This window comes from Bradysia coprophila, unplaced genomic scaffold, assembly GCF_014529535.1.
Source record: "Bradysia coprophila strain Holo2 unplaced genomic scaffold, BU_Bcop_v1 contig_476, whole genome shotgun sequence".
Taxonomy (NCBI): Eukaryota; Metazoa; Arthropoda; class Insecta; order Diptera; family Sciaridae; genus Bradysia; species Bradysia coprophila.
Window position 1 is genome coordinate 1,590,088 of NW_023503727.1, and position 17,425 is coordinate 1,607,512.

The 17,425-nt window shown below is 38.4% G+C and overlaps 3 protein-coding genes and 1 long non-coding RNA gene across 4 annotated transcripts in view; 3 read left to right on the forward strand and 1 right to left on the reverse strand.

The window, feature by feature from the left end:
* The first annotated feature begins 16 nt into the window (after positions 1–16).
* Positions 17–2,018, forward strand: LOC119082650 (stabilizer of axonemal microtubules 1). The gene is made up of 6 exons (XM_037192231.1): positions 17–183; positions 240–306; positions 369–578; positions 641–929; positions 983–1,621; positions 1,681–2,018. The coding sequence occupies exons 1-6, from the start codon at positions 167–169 to the stop codon at positions 1,920–1,922; spliced, it is 1,464 nt and encodes a 487-aa protein (XP_037048126.1). The 5' UTR covers positions 17–166; the 3' UTR covers positions 1,923–2,018.
* A 4,571-nt stretch (positions 2,019–6,589) lies between these two features.
* On the forward strand, positions 6,590–9,004 carry LOC119082536 (transmembrane protease serine 12-like). The gene is made up of 3 exons (XM_037192047.1): positions 6,590–7,012; positions 7,076–7,344; positions 9,001–9,004. The coding sequence occupies exons 1-3, from the start codon at positions 6,668–6,670 to the stop codon at positions 9,002–9,004; spliced, it is 618 nt and encodes a 205-aa protein (XP_037047942.1). The 5' UTR covers positions 6,590–6,667.
* Positions 9,005–9,081: 77 nt separating this feature from the next.
* On the forward strand, positions 9,082–9,708 carry LOC119082668. The gene is made up of 3 exons (XR_005088681.1): positions 9,082–9,133; positions 9,215–9,446; positions 9,507–9,708. It is a non-coding gene; the product is annotated as an uncharacterized LOC119082668 (long non-coding RNA).
* A 2,424-nt stretch (positions 9,709–12,132) lies between these two features.
* LOC119082655 (keratin, type I cytoskeletal 9-like) overlaps positions 12,133–17,425 on the reverse strand; it is a 31,747-nt gene continuing 26,454 nt past the window's right edge. The window contains exons 2-4 of the mRNA XM_037192238.1: positions 15,781–15,861; positions 15,562–15,714; positions 12,133–13,389 (exon numbers count right to left, since the gene is read on the reverse strand). Of these exons, the coding sequence (XP_037048133.1) occupies positions 12,347–13,389; positions 15,562–15,714; positions 15,781–15,850 (1,266 nt within the window). The 5' untranslated portion in view covers positions 15,851–15,861 and the 3' untranslated portion in view covers positions 12,133–12,346. The remainder of the gene's footprint in view (positions 13,390–15,561; positions 15,715–15,780; positions 15,862–17,425) is intronic.

Sequence of the window (17,425 nt, forward strand, 5' to 3'; positions counted from 1 at the left end):
TCTATAATCGAATCAAGTAGCCAGCCATCACGAAAATTTCCATCACGTAGTCACTTGATCCGGATTTTCTTTTATTTTAGTAAAAGTTTATTTTTTACACAAACGGATTGGCCGCACAAATTGTTTCGTCTGTACAAGATTTGTAAGAATAAATTTTTCGTTCACAATGGTTGCACAGGAAAGGTGAAGAGATGACAGGATTCGGGATATTCCTCAGATTTCATTACTTTGCTTTTCAGATTTTTAGGATGTCCGCCAGATAATAACGATGCATGTGTGTGTCGACAAGCATGTTGCGGGAAAAAGGTATAAAATGTAACCAGCTTGATGAGACCAACTACTTTAACCGTAACGAAAAAAAAAATTAGAAATACATTCAGCCACCGCCACCGAAAAGCTTCAAACCGGAACTACGATATTTCAAGCCAACCATTCCGATGAACTCCGATACAGTGTACAAAAATTCCTTCTACAGCATCGGCCCTGACGACATACAAACATACCGAATGAAACCGTGTCTTCCTATCAATTCCCTAAAACCGTCTAAAAGTAAAATCGATGATCATACGATAATGAAGGTGAGAAGTTGGATTGCGTTGCGATCGGTTCCAGACATAATCTATTTTCCGTGTCAAAACAGTTGTCGTTTCCTGAACATTCTGAAAAGTGCAAAAGGGATCCCATTATTCCACACAATCGGTCCATTCTTGGTAAAGGTTCGATACAAGATTACACAACGCAACGTCATGATTATGTTGCAAAACCGCCGTGCAAGCGTTCTGCTATCAGACATGACACGAATATAAAAAATGCCGACGTTCCATTGGAAAGTACCACCGTGCAGAAGCTTTCTTTCTCTCCACCAGACTCAAACCAACTGACCGTGGCAAAATCGTTCAAGCCAACTTATGTATACAAGCGACCGGATGGTAACTTCATTCACTATTAATTGGCAACATTACAACCTTTTCCTTACTCCTAGTGCCAATGGAGGGTGTGACCACTCAAAAATTGAGCTTCATGCCAGTATGTCCACGGATCAAAGAGGAATATCCTTGGGCGAAACGAGTGCCGATACAAGGCAAAAACCTACCATTTGAACAGGCAACGACATACAAGTTAAGCTACATACCGAATTCGGGGGCACAAAGGCTAATTCCGCTTCGCACCAAAGACAATGTGGGATTGGTAACTGCTGCCCGAAGTTTCCACGATCACACCATTTACAAGGAGAGTTACTTCGGACCGGGATGCTACTCTAAACGATCACCAATTTTACCAATTCTTCAACTACAAAAATCCGACGCAAAAATGAGTGCGGACAGCGTGTACAATTTGTCGTTTCCAGGTCATCGGGACATTCGAAAACCTTCTCCTATTCTGCCGCATTCGAGATATTTGTTGGGTTCTGGCCCATTGGACGGTTTGAGTACGCAGAGAAGAGATTTTGTGGACAAACCGCTATGTCCTCGTAGTCCGATAATACCAATTTGTCAGATGGAAAAGGCGGACTCTCCGCTAGAAAATCAAACAACAATGAAACTATCGTTCATGGAGCCGAATCTGGGATCTGGCAGATCGACACCAATTAGACCGAAGGACGGTGTTAAGAGAGAAGATGGTAACTTGAAACGATTCATCCGACTGTAAAATGCTTCGTAATTTTGACCTCCACTCCAGCTCCAATGGATAATGCGACCATTCACAAATTGAGTTTCGTTCCCGTTGCACCACCGAAGAAGGAGAATTATCCGTGGATGCAACGCAAAACTCACAATTCCGAAGCCCCAATGGATTTTAACACCACACAATACCTTAGCTTTATGCCTCCTGGTCAATTGGTCGAAGGTGATAGCGGATGTTACTGCAGTTATGCCGGAGAATGCATGGCGAATAAATTTCCGAAAGCTGACTCGTATTGAGATCCACCGAGTGTTGTTCTGTTCATACACAAATTTTATGTTACGCTTGCCAGTTTGAGAATCAAAACCGTTTCGGAAGAATTTGAATTGAATTTGATTTCACCGACGTATCCCTATCTATGCTTGAGCTCCATAGTTTTTAGTTTGTTTTTTGAACAGGGCTGAACTGTTGAACTGTTGAATTGAATTGATGAATTGCGTAAGAGCATCCAATGTTTCTACTTTATTGCATGCCCCCCATACGAAAGTTGATTGACACCAACAAAGGAATTCACGTAAATAAACCGAAAATATTCGCAGTGGCCATGGTGCAATGGTGCATGTATGTTAATAAATTTGAAGTAGTAGATTTGTAAGAAAAAAAAAGTTTTTATCGCGATACGCTTGGCGTTTTGAAGAGATAGAGTAAGATAGATACAGCTGTGGACACAAGCAAACCATATAAATCATTCAGAGACGACAAGCGCAATAATAAATCTTTCGCGGTATTTAAGAGTAAGAAACGTTTTTATTCCAGACTTTCCATTGTTCAATGTTACCTTTCATTGTTACCTTTGGTTCTGTTACCGGGACGGGTATCTATTAAATCTTATGATTCAAACCGTTCTTATTTTTGTAATAAATTTAAGTGAAAAATTAGGGGCCATTCACAAAGTGCACACACAAAAAATTACAAATTTTAGACGCAACCGCACTCAAAAATCTATTGATAAATTTTGAAAATGAGCGAAGAGCACGCTTTCTTCTGATTCTAACTTCCTCGCAATGAGCGAGTGTACTTTTTGAATGAACCCTTAACTTAAGAGTCATATCGCCAAGACTTCAGGTGATTGGGGAACAAGCCGACTCGTTGGATTCGTCTTTCAGTTCTAGGAAACACGTATGTTTCACTTTTTCTAAAAAAAATTTGTTTTCTGTGAAAAGTGTTCAAAAGTGATCACATGTCAGAGAGTACCGAGTACAGTTTTTCGGCAATAACTCAAGAAAAAATTATTTTAAATTGTTGTAATGTTGTACGATTGTCGGCCTTGGAAAGACCTACAGATAGAGTATACGCACTGCTTGGTGCTAGTTGATCCACGAGAGCTATGACTTAAAATATAGTGAGTATAGTGAATAAAATATAGTTTGGAAAACCGTTTGCTCCCACTTGATCATATCGTTTTTCCAAACTTCTGTCGCTTAGCAAATATTGGTCCAATTGAAAAACTAACTACTGTTCCGGAGTCCTGAGGTCATTTGCTATACGCTAACACTTTATTTGACTAAAATCCTCCGAGAAAAATTTGATAATTTTTCTCTTGATATTACTAACATTGGATCTGATATATTCGTGACATATCGAAGCGTTTTTCTATTGATAAGGTAAAAGAATAGTAGACGATAAAGAATGACTACCATAGTACCGTTCCAGATGCTGTTCCAGCTGTAGAGCCCTCAGAAAGAAGAAAAAAATCTACATTTTGGCACCAACTTTTTTTCTAACACTTCTGTGGGCTTGCAGCACAAAAGTACTGGGCTCATTTATGTGTGGAACGATAGTGGGTGAGGCCAGCTACAACACCCCATACTTAGTTCCGTGGAACAACGAAGCTGCAGAGAAGCAGTACTCTCCGAACATTCACTATATTTTAAGTCATAGCTCTCGTGGATCAACTAGCACCAAGCAGTGCGTATACTCTATCTGTAGGTCTTTCCAAGGCCGACAATCGTACAACATTACAACAATTTAAAATAATTTTTTCTTGAGCTATTGTCGAAAAACGGTTTTCGGTACCCTCTGACATGTCTTCACTTTTGAACGCTTTTCACAGAAAACAAATTTATTTTAGAAAAAGTGAAAGATACGTGTTTCCTAGAATTGAAAGACGAATCCAACGAGCTATCACTCATTAAAATCGGAGTCGGCTTGTTCCCCAATCACCTGAAGTCTTGGCGATATGACTCTTAAAGTTTAACATTGAGATGAAGTAGATTTTGAAGAGACGTTGCGGAACTAAATTTTACTATGCCCTTTAAGTTTCTCGTAACTAACATGAACAGTACCGGACTGACTCGAAAAAGCCCATTAGGGGCTCCAAGCAACTCAATTTAAAAAGACACACAAATTAAAAATTCTCATACAAAAATCCAAAAGGCCCATCGGGAATCCCCCGAATTCACCGTATGGCCAGTCCGGGCCTGAACATGAACATGAAATGAACAGGAGTATGGTAGAAAATCACAACTATCTCTAGCGAACAAGGTAGGGTATTGCGAAAATACAAAAATTTTGTTTTACACCTGTTTAATCATATTCTGTTATACACTGAGTGCAAAAGTGTTAAACAAAGAGAATTACCATCTTCTTATTCCCTCGCTAAATCTTTGCATATGTGACTAATGTATGCAAAATTTCCTGATCTTTAGTTATCTTAACTTTCAGGGTCAGCGTAAATTAATTTAATTTCAAATAATTTATTATGGATACTAATAGACGACCGATAAATTAATTCAATACTACCGATAAAAAGTAATAAATGACCGTTAAATATGGTACTGATAGAAAATAATAAATGATCGATAGGAAATCTACAAGTACCGATAAAAATATTCAAAACTACCGATAATTTTTTACCGATAAAAAGTACTAAAATACCGATAAGTTGGGATCTTTATCGATCGTTAATCACTCTTTATCGGTAATCTCTTATTTTCTATCGATCATTCATTATATTCTATCGGTAGTTCAATATATTCTATCGGTAATTTATTATTTTTTCGATAGAATATAATGAATGATCGATAGAAAATAATAGATTACCGATAAAAAGTGATTAACGATCGATAAAGTTCCCAACTTATCGGTATTTTAGTACTTTTTATCGGTAAAAAATTATCGGTAGTTTTGAATATTTTTATCGGTACTTGTGGATTTCCTATCGATCATTTATTATTTTCTATCGGTACCATATTTATCGGTCATTTATTACTTTTTATCGGTAGTTTTGAATTAATTTATCGGTCGAATATAATATCCCATTTATTATCGCATATTGCGAGGAGTAGGGAGTTCATTCGAGGGATTCTTTTGAAAAACAGCCTGCCGAAATTGGACACATTTTCTAGTGGATTTTTTGATATATTCCTAGATAGGTATTGGTCCCGAGAAGCCAAAACCACTTTCAAAAAAATTCGTCCAAGCTTGTGTGGCTAGTGAGAGGTGACCAAAAACCTAAAACATGCACTTTTCTTATGGAAATTTCTCGTAGGCCACAAGGTCGTACAAGGTCGTGTGGGGTGTCATTAGAAAGTTTAAAAATATCCCTGGCATATAAATTGCTTATATCACTCGTTGGCATTGAAAACCTTAAGGTTACGTAAATTAAGTTTCAGGGCCTTTTCAAGCATAAATACGTTGCTTCGCAATAACTTCGAAAAAGTGAATTACCAGCTAACATTGCTGCAAAAAATGTTTTTTCATCAAAAATTGCACATGCATCAAGTTCTTTGAGTAGCGATACTGAGCATCAAATTTTCATTCCAAAACCACATTCATCGACCCATGCATTGGTATTATTAGAAAGCTAAGACCAGTATCAGTTGGGCAAAACAGTTTTTTAATGTTTCTGTTGCTTTTCGGATGCATGGGAACCGTTAGAAGTTCGCTGAAATTATCCATTTTTTACCCATACTTTCAACTGCTCATAACTCAGTGTGGATGAATTTTAAACCCAACAAGACCCAATCTGCTCCGAAAGAACATGCAATTACCTTTGTAATGACACCCCACACGACCTTGTACGTTTCGTGGCCCACGAGAAATTTCCATAAGAAAAGTGCATGTTTTAGGTTTTTGGTCACCTCTCACTAGCCACACAAGCTTGGACGAATTTTTTTGAAAGTGGTTTAGGCTTCTAGAGACCAATACCTATCTAGGCACATATCAAAAAATCCACTAGAAAATGTGTCCGATTTGGGCAGGCTGTTTTTCAAAAGAATCCCTCCCTATTAATCGCGTTACGGGTCTCGCTCGCATCTGCAATTTCGTTCTACTCTTGTTGCGTTATGCTGAATCGTAAACTGTGTTTAGGTCTTCCGCTTTTACGCACGTGAGGGTTTTTCTTGCCATATTTTTGAATCATTTTATTGATTTTCTATTCCACCCACTCCAGTGGCACTCCACGACTCCACATATCACACCATTAATATGGAGTTTCGTAATTTTCAACCGAATGAATTTAAGTCTGTTCCAATTGTATATTTTAAATGCAGAAAGATGACTTATAGTAAAGTTACAAGTTGACATATTTAACTGAATTGATGAGTCGTTTGTACACCTCTTCTAATATGTATCAGAGCCCGAACTCAGTGATATAATTCGCTGACTAACACCTCGCCTTTGATTTAAGGCTATTCACGCCGTAAGTGCGGTCGAAATTCAAAATGGAAAGTGCGGAGGTCTTTTTAACGTAGCGTCATTTTCATACAGTGAAGCGTTGAAATGTATTTTTTGGTTCACTTTTTCATCAAATCGTTCACTTAAAATTCAAATTTTAGGCACACTTACGGTGTGAATTATCATTCTGAAACAGACATTCATAACCGAAGAGGTTATCAGCTTCAGATTATCGAACTCTGTTCGAGCTCTGAAGCGACGAAGTTTCATTCCAATTTCGATATTTAGTTCATACACTTGCAGTGCTTATATTTTGTATTTTTTGTTTGGAAAATACAGAAGTGAAAGAGTCGGTAAAAATACGAAAATGAAGTCGTCTCAATTGTTGACGACAATTGTTTTTCTTTCGGTGCTCATTGAAATGGAATTACAAAAAGAAATTCCTGCTTGTGGTCTTCTTGGGCCAAATGTATTACCTACTATGATAAACTCTTATCCTACTCACCGGTGGGCGTGGCACGCTGCTATCTACCATATTATTGATGGAGAGAAGAAATACTATTGTGGAGGAACGGTGATAACTTCGGGTTCGATTCTTACGGCAGCTCATTGTGTTTCTAAATCTGGTTATCCAATGAAAGAGACTCAAATTATAGTGTCTTTGGGAAGATTGACCTTAAGTGCAAATGACAGCCATGCGCAAGAGTTTGAAGTAATTTTCAAATTGTTTGTGTAGCAATGAAGTTTTAATGACCACAAGAATACGATTTTGCAGGTCAAAAAAATCTTTGTTCACCCAGACTTCATATATTACACTTTAATAAACGATATCGCGATCCTCCGACTCTCTAAACGCATTAAATTCAATAATTACGTGCAACCAGTATGCCTGTGGAAGTCGAACATGTCAGAAGTTATTGGCAAATTCGGGACGGTGATTGGATGGGGTGAAACAGAAACAGATAAACAATCGATAGAACTTCGACAAGCTTCCCTTCCAGTGCTACCATGGACAACATGTCTTGAAAACAAGGCATCAGAACAGTCGGAGCGTTTGCTGCGACTTAGCCCCGTACAACCCGTAATCCTATTTCGTCAGCAACCATAATACGTCCGTAGCCCTAATAAGCCCGGAACCCTAATACGTCTACAACCCTCTAATGCGTCTGTTACCAAAATGCAAGTCAAGTTGGGCATTGTCAAATTTACTGAAACTGTTCATTTTTAAAATTGCGCATAGCGCAATTACGAAAGCCCGTACGAAGTACCTTTCAAATAAAACCAACAATTTACGACTTTATTTTAGAAACCCAAAATTGTTTGCCAACTTTCCATTGGGTATTCAATTACCTCTCAAATGAAACAAAAACTAGCAAAATCGGTTGAGATTTACTCGATTTATGTGCAGAAAACACTTAGGGCCGAGTAGCGGCCTTAGTCCAAGGGCCCTAATTTGAAACTTTTTTCGTCACGTTCTTTTCGGTATTCAATTACCTTCCATAAAAAACTAAAACTAGCAAAATCGGATGAGATTTACTCGATTTATGTGCAGAAAACACTTAGGGCCGAGTAGCGGCCTTAGTCCAAGGGCCCTAATTTGAAACTTTTTTCGTCACGTTCTTTTCGGTATTCAATTACCTTCCATAAAAAACTAAAACTAGCAAAATCGGATGAGATTTACTCGATTTATGTGCAGAAAACACTTAGGGCCGAGTAGCGGCCTTAGTCCAAGGGCCCTAATTTGAAACTTTTTTCGTCACGTTCTTTTCGGTATTCAATTACCTTCCATAAAAAACTAAAACTAGCAAAATCGGATGAGATTTACTCGATTTATGTGCAAAAAACACTTAGGGCCGAGTAACGACCTTTGAGCCCTCCCAACAAGCCCACGTTGCATCTTACCCAAAAACAATGTTCAGCAACTTTGTTCTACTCGTCAATACCTTTCATTTGATATATCACAAGCAGCTATTGCGTGCGTATTTCGGTAGATATCGTCGAAAGACTTAAAAACACCTATAGGGCCCTAGCTCTGGAGGGGCCGACCCTACCATGCCCATTTTCGAACTTGACCTTACTTTTGTCGATACCAATCGGGAAAAAAAAGAATTTTGAAAAAAGGTTGTGATTTACTCAAGCTAGAGGGGTCACAGACGGACGGACGGACGGACGGATGGACATTTTTTTTATTGCGGATTCGTCATCTATGAACATAACCGAATGCTTTGCCCTTACTGTCTGCTTCCAATTCGACGTGTTACAAACGGCATATTAATCTTATAAGCCCCCAGTACTTCGTACGGGGCTAAAAATCCTGCCGTGGATGGAACTTATTTATCGGAGCACAAATTTTGCGCTGGCAGACGCAACGGTTCGTTCAACTAAAATGAAATGACAGCGGCGGATCCATGACTTTCGAAGTACATGGAAATTATTACATTCGAGGAATCATGTCTTCGTGTCAATCATTTTGGAACTCTACCACAAACGTTTTTGAGTGCAATACTGCGAAGTATGGTTATTTGACTGATGTCGCACATTTCTTACCTTGGATCAAAGATAAGAGCGATATGGGTACGACGTTCGTATATTTAGCTCTTTACTAGTTATACATCTTAAAAATATCCACACAAAATAAATGAAATTGAATTTTCATGGGTTTGAGTGTGGAATCAAAACAAAACTAATTATTTTCCAAAGTTAAGGTTAATAATTGCAGAAATTTACTTTTTTTAAACATTTAAAAAAAAAATATTTTTGAGTAATTTTGTACAATTTTGTACAGAAGAGCAAAACTTATCTTCATGCCAAGACTTCTGCGGTCGGGACGCTGGTATGTGATTTTCATAGGCCTTACACAAATTTTCGGGACGATTTTTTTTCTTCATTAAAAATATTGACGGTTATATTTTAGATTCAAAACGTATTTGTCCCGAATTTGATTTGGGAATGGAATGGTCACCAGCTGGTCCAATACGTGGAAAAAACTGCACCCAGGTTATTGAGCCGCGTGATTCAGATGGCTGGCTGGACAATTATATTTGCTTTAACAAAGACTACGGAGTCCGTTGGTCACCTGCTGGTACAATTGCAGGAATGATTTGCGAAAGAATAATAGAAGTAGCTGAACCAATCGATAATACATGGTACTGTTTTGCATCAATTAAACTAACTAAAGTTCTAAACTCGGCATTCGCTCGGTTTAGGCATGACAACTTTCTTTGCGTTCCACATGATTCAGCGTTTCAATTCAAATGGTCACCGAATGGCGTTATAGCTGATTTATGTTGTATACAAGTGTATGAACCACTCGATATCCATACGTGGCATGACAACTATCTTTGCGTTTCGCGTTTGCGGATTTTTTAGTTTTCAGCTCTTAGCAAATAGTACCGCATGCGAAAATGCAACCACAATTAAGAAAAAAATATATTTCAACGATTTCATAAATCAGAGCTTTTCGTTTTGTTCGTCGTACTTACAATACTTACATTTTAAATTAGGCATCCACGACCAGCAATACAACAAACTAGCAAAATAAATTAGGTAGTTCGTTAGAACATTTTGCGTTTATGCTTCCGTAAACGTTTTGCAGGCAAGGGACACTACAGAATTCACGCCGAATGAGTGCCTAAAATTTGAATGTGAAAGTCAACGATTCGATGAAAAAGTGAACTGAAAAATACATTTCAACGTTTCCTTGTATGAAAATGACGCAAAATATAGCGAGGAGGTAATTCCAAGGTAAATATATGGGCGGAGGTAATGTCATATATAACCAAATCAGATGTGCAGTGGTACGAAAGTTTGCTATAAACGCCATCTCTCCCTTCCTTAAAAAACACAAAATTTCTTAGAAACCTGGGTCATCTGTTTTATGATAGGCACAACATTTTGTGAAACACAAGTGAATCATAGTCAACCATTTCAAAAAAAAGGTGTGCTAAGCCGCGCGTCTGAATGCGACGCACTGTCAAGCAGCGAAGCTGACTTTGACATCACTCAATTAGAAGGCCAAACACACACATGTTGACAATTTTTAAATTATTTTTTTGAGAGTCATTGTATGAAAAAGAATAGCCAACTTTAATCGGTTCAGTCCATTATTTGAGTGACGTCAAAGTCAGCTTCGGTGCTAGACAGTGCGTTGCTGAATGGCATTACCTCCGCCCATATATTTACCTTGGGTAATTCCATTCAGACACGCGGTGAGCACACAGACGCGCCGACTTTACTTTTTCCCGTCGGGGGCAAGCTTTATATGGGAATTTAGAAAATTCGCTTAAACAAACTGTCCTTTATTTATCACTATTTTCAGATGAATGTAACAATGGCAAACGTGTATATTTGTAACAGACATGCCGACTTCTACTTTCTCGTTGGGTGCAGTGCAGTGCACAATGTAAATTACAAGGAAATGGTTGTATATGTTGAGCTGATTGAGGGGCTTTCAATCTAACGTTACGTATTTAAAGGTTCAGTGGAATACAATGTAGATAAGAAGAGAAAGGATTTCGCGAGCGGAGCGAGCGAAATTTTTTGATTCTTTGTCTTTCACAAACAGTAAAATAGCTCATTTTGTTAAATAACAAATTCATTTCATGCTAGCTCAACATTCTCATTTACAATAAGAGCTAGAATTGCATCAGTGGCCAGACAGCAAAAGATAAGATATTCAAGCTGTGCGGGTCGTATTAAGTTCAAATTTGTTCGTTTGTGTGGTTACAATACATTGAGCCATGCAAGCATGAGCACCACCTCAAGATGTTTCACCACCCACAATCCCACATGCTATACGATTGCACTCAAATGTGTTTACAAATAGTCTTTAAATACTGTTGCTGACGGTTGTTTCTCCTTTAAATTCGACTAAGTTCGAAGTAAGTAGATCCTTTAGAGAGAACCACTGACATAAATTGAAGTCACGATCTAACCGGAAATTGGTTTATTGGTGAATTTATGTACTGGTCGTTAATGTCTGCATAGCTTGAAAAACAGCTTTCATGACTTCCAGTACTTTAACCTCTAGTATTTTTCTAGTCTAATTACGAAGGAGTATGCAGGCGCCGCTGGCAACGTTTTCGGATTTAGTACTATTCATAGTGTCATCGTTCGTTCAAAATATTATTAGATTCAATATATTACAACTCTAAGAAACTTTGTTATTATTAGAATTATCGGATTTGATCGTTGGGTGCATTGACGCAGGCTATCACTGAAAGTCTGCGTGTATGAATTGTAAACATTTTGATAATCCCGTTGGGGGCTACGCCCCCAACGAATCATTTCGTCGGGGGCACTTGCCCCGGCTACCCGTGGAAGTCGGCGCGCCTGTGAGCACATAAGTTCGATGCTAATGACACCCTTTTTTGAAATGGTTGACTATGATTCACTTGTGTTTCACAAAATGTTGTGCCTATCATAAAACAGATGGCTCGAGTTTCTATTCCATTTTTTTGTTTTTAACGAGGGGAGGAGATGGCGTTTGTATCGAATTCGAAACAGTAATTATACATGTGGGAATTAATTTCCAAAAATTTCCCATTTTTTCTGCATTTTCATAGTTTTTAAACGTTTGTGAACCTTTCCTGATGTTTTACGAGCATTTAATTAGAAAAATGGGAAGGAAAAAAATTGGGAATTTTTGTGAATTCCAAAATATTAGGCTCTGGATCCACTCTAATACGCTAGCAATTCTCTTTTTACCAAATTTGAATCCCATTAACGTGAGTCGTGGAACTGGTAGTTTCTTTAACTTTAAAATTAACTGCGTAAATGACACATAACAATTGTCCATTCTATTCATGCAGTACCAAATGGATAAAGCCACGATTAAAATTAGTAAATCTATTTTATTGACAAAATTAGGGTGAGTATTCACATTTTACATCATTTCGGTTGTTACATCAACAAATTCTAAATTGTCTATAAAAACATCGTCATTAATCTAGAAATGGTCTATTGGTGTTTGTTGATCAGGTTAAAAAACAAAAAGATTTAAATAAAAGGGAAACAGGCAGCGCAACAATCAAAACAATAAAATTACTTATTTATGCACATTCCAACCATATTGCGGTCTTCCCGATTCTGGTGTACTGGAGCGATCTGCTGCCGATGACGATGACATAGAAGATGAGCGATAGGATTGTGTCGGGTAGGGTTGGTGACTGGGAGGTTGAGTTGGATATCCAGTGACTCTAGTTGTAGTTGTTGATGATGATGATGATCTATCTGATGGAGTGTTTTCGTTGAACAATCCTCCGTACCGAGTACGTTGAACTCCTCCACTGCCTCCATTACCGGTTAACAAACTACTCAATCCAGACAGCAAAGATGTTCCACTTCCTCCTCCACTTCCGCCTCCACTTCCTCCGAACGAATTCAGAATGCTGCTAAAACTACCACCAGAACTGCCGCCACTGCCGTACGAACTTCCACTGGGCGGATTTGTTCCCCCAAATGAACTAAGTATTGAACTGAATCCACCACTACCACTCGAACCACTTGATCCGCCTCTAGTACCCCCAAATGCATTCAAAAAACTGCTCAAACCACTGGATCCAGATCCACCACCATAGCTCGACGATGAGCCTCCACTGTTTCCGCCTCCTCCCAAGATCTTTGTGAAACCCGATAAAATGTCACTGAATGTACTGTCGTCTTTTGATCCACCTGACGACGAACTTCCACCGCCAGACGGTCTGTAACCGCCGTTATAGTCATTGGAACCACCATGTGATCCACCACTGGGATTATATCCCGGATACGATGAAGGATAACTTGGATTTGGATAGCTCGGATTCATTGGATACCTATTAGGATTTGACGGGTAGCTTGGATTTGCCGGATAACTGGGATTTGCCGGATAACTGGGATTTGCTGGATAACTGGGATTTGCTGGATAACTGGGATTCGCCGGATAACTGGGATTCGCCGGATAATTGGGACTGCTTGGATAAGCAGGAGATGATGGACGATGAGGACTGGGCGTTGGGTAGATATTTGAACTAGAGCCTCCACGAGACGGGTTTCTGGTCGGTGTATCAAAATCGTGAGAATTGTGATTATTAGAATGCGACGAGGAGGCATCTGTAAAAGTAAAAAGTAAAAACAAAAAGCAACAAAAAAGAAAAGAACAAAAAACATCACGAACATTAAAAGAGAATGCATTTTGAACAAAATCAACAAAATGACGAATTTACGGTTGTTATGTGACAAAAAAAATGTGTTCTTCGGCTTGATGGAATGTTGAGGAACGGTTTTATTCCGTCGATATTCAACACAAAGTTATTAACAAAATATAAAAACAAGACAAATGAAATGAATCAAACCAAACAAGTCGCATGCGACAGATCATACCTCGGAGCCTATTTTAAATTACACAAAAGCGGATCTTTCACAGCTGCGAACCATTCATCAATGACGTGCGTCCTACACTTTTTCCCAATTTTCTCTGTTTTCCCATACATTTTCATCCGTGCGGTGTGAATAAACTTATTTTCTCCACTAAATTGCAGTGGCGTTTTGTTTTTACGCCCTCTTCTTTGAATACTTTTACTTTCCCTAGGGTTGAAAGTGGCTTATTACAACCCTAGGGATGAAATGTAAATGGACTTTAAGCTCAAAATCCATTACATACCTCGGGATGAAAAGATGAAAAATCTTGAATGGTGTAACAAAGTCATGTGATTGTTTCGTAGCTAAATAGGAAATTCCAACTAGAGCGAAATCGTTCTGGCTGCAAACATCGCTCCTCTTGAAAGTTTCTATTTTCTCAGTAGAATCGGACATCTCATTTGTGACAGTTTGGATCAAAAGTCGGTCTATTCCATCTGTCCAAGTGACATTTTAAACGTCAAACCAAAAATTTTTTAGCCAAATCATTACAAAATCGTTTATTTTTCTTCCACTGATAGAATTGAGGAAAAATAGGCGACTTCTTAACTATTTGGCAGAAAAATTTTGGTTTGACGTTTAAAACGTCACTTTGACAGATGTAATAGACCGACTTTTGATCCCAACTGTCACATTTATGAATGGTCCCTGGCAAGAGATTCAAATCACTAAAATCACTCGATTGACATGCATGATGTCAGAGATGTGCCGTCCCACACCGAACTAGTAATCATAGGTTAAGGGTCTATTACACATTCCTATTCGTCAACATGCTTTGTTCCCGAGTTATAAATGATTGGAAGTCTCTTGGAACGGCTAAAAAAATGCCTCCCTTTTCTAACTCATCCATTCGTTTAATACCACACCGCACATGAACTGAGAACAAAATGAACGGAACGGCTAGGATTTTTCGACTGTGACATGATATGAAGTCAATAATAAAAATTTCGAAAATAAAATCTTGGTCTGGACGGAATTCGGAAATTTATTACAATCGAAAAACAAGAGACTAGATTCAAGTTAACAATTTTTTACATTCAATCAAACTTAACATATAGGTAAATCGCTCCATTAATTATTATCAATTTTTATTATTTGTCCGATAGGTTGCTATTGTAATTTTCTTCCTCTTCATTTTCTTTTTTGTGAAACGTTTTGGTAAATAAATCTATACAGCGGCTGGTGAGGCGATCAAATCTATGAAAATTTCACTATGCGTTTCGATTGTGAATTTGAAGCAATATTGTGATCAAAACTATGCAAAATATGGATGGTGTTAGCTGAGACGTGGAATTTCGTCGTCCTCCTTGTTTGTTATACAAAAACTGATCGAGAAGACTGGGTGGTTTCGTTGTGGGATTGTATGGAAGATATGGATTGACCGCGTAGGGACGTTGCGGCGGAGGGTTACCAAACGCAAAGGGCGTTTGTGGGAAGGGTTGCGGTTGTCCGTAAGGATTTTGTGGCTGTGGCGGATACGATTGTGGTATTTGTGGATAGGGATGCTGTGGTTGTTGTTCTCGTTGGTTGGGATTGGGGAAAATGGGATATTGATGCCAAGTATTCTGCTGACTGTTTCCCGATGGCGGTTGTCCGAATATTTGATTTGGATCAACGGGAGGGGGATTATTATTCGGATAATTAGACGGTTGATTGACTCTGGTATTATCTGGAGCAGGATTTAGACTTGCACCTGAAAATTGTTTAAGGTGAACCCATGGTCGGCATGCAAATCAAATGATAGGAAAAAAAATATTTCGAAATTTTGTCGTATCATTCCAGAGAAATGATAACAGATGGCGTTGCGCCGGTCCGGCTGAACGGAAGCTACGCCATCTGTTATCATTCGATGAAATTGTACAATACCTGAACCCGTACTGCCGGCATTAGTTTTCTTTATGCAAGTTGGATATGAGCCACAATCTTTGCCATCACGTTGCGAATACGAGCACGAGTCTTGTACCATTGTGCACACTTGAGATGGAGTACATCCTATGTCGTTACATGATCTGCCATATTCTGTCGAGCACGATCGAATGAATTAGACAAGTTTTGGCCGTAAAAGTGGATAAAAATGAAATTTACTTGTAAATGCTTGTGCTGATATTGCCAGACCAATCAGAATTATGAATCTGCCAGTTAACATTTTGTTCATCTGAAAGTGATCTGTGGATTTAAAAGAGGAAACATAAGCAAAGGATGGTTGCGAGTGGTCATTACAAATTCTTCGTACAATTAGACGAGTCACTCAATCTATACGGGAAACATACACGACCATAGCACTCTAGCTCCAAGCATTATCACTCAAATGTCAAATGTCAAATTTGAAGTCTCTTTTGCACATACAAAGTTGCCTGTTACGAGTGTCGAGTCCCATTGACTTAAGTTACAAGCTTCTGCTTTACATACACTGACATCATTTGGACCTCTCGTAACTGGCTTTTCTTTGTTCCTAGCTTGGCTAGGAGTGCTGTGTCACCATTCATTGCTGTAAGACTTTGTCTACTTTTCAGTTTTTTGTATGTGATTATATGATCCACCTGACTAACGTACTGTTGCTTTCCAAGCCCAGCAGTAATTCTCAAAATATTTCGTAGAAATCTTAGTATTTTGAATTCCGAATAAATCAAGCGTCCAGTTGATTCATTCAACAATGTGATTTTCAGTTTAAATTGGTTCAATCGAAAGTCATCATTAAACAAAAATAAAAATGCGAAAATCAACTCTTATCTCTTGGAAACATAAACATTTTAAATTGAAAAAGTTTGTATATAAATCGGAAAAACTCTTAAGAACTTCAAAACAAACAAATTATTTACTTTCCGACACACTCTCTCTATCGTTTCCACAATCGGCTCATCGCCAATATTTTCATCGAAGTCGGTTAATTTTTCATGTCATCCAGATGGTCGATTTCTTAAAGGATAATTTCGGAAAATGTTTACCATTTTCCATCGTTTTTTTTTCTTGATTAATTGATGCCAGGCTCTATGGCTTATATGACTGGCTACATGTTACATTTGATAAATTAGTAGTGAACGTTTTTGTTGAACAGAACAATGGATCGAAGGCGGAACAAATTGTTAACAACGTTGCATTCATCAGGTTTCCGTTATAATGAACTTATCCGTTTATGTTAATAATTTACACTAGCCGGCCATACGAATTGATAGTGTGTCCTGGTGAATCGGTTTAGTGAGGACCTTTACAACAAAAAGTTGTCTAACAAATTGACTTTTTTTGTGCAAACATTTTCCCTGTTTTTCCGATAAATTTCCCACTTTTTCCTCAATTTTTCCATATTTTTCAACAAAAAAAGAGCCGTCAGAACAGTCGGAGCGTTTGCTGCGACTGAGCCCCGTACAAACCCGTACATCTATTGCGTACGTGACCCTAGTTCGTCCGTCGCCCTACTCTTACCGTAAGCCTACTGCGCCCGTAAACTTCGGTAAAGTAATAGTATGTTGTGTTACAAGTATTGTAATGTTGATTTTTTCAGCACTAGACCCAAGTTTTCCTTACGAGCGGAGCGAGTAAGGAAAATTGGGTCGTGTGCTGAAAAAATCTCATTACAATACGTGTAACACATCATGCTTTGTGCCAACCGAGAATTGAAATAGACAAGAGCACAAAAAATCATAATTTTCATTGTAAACAATCACTCTTCAAATTTGATCGATCACATTGCTTTGCATTTTCTCAAACGAATGCTGTAACAACTCATACAAAT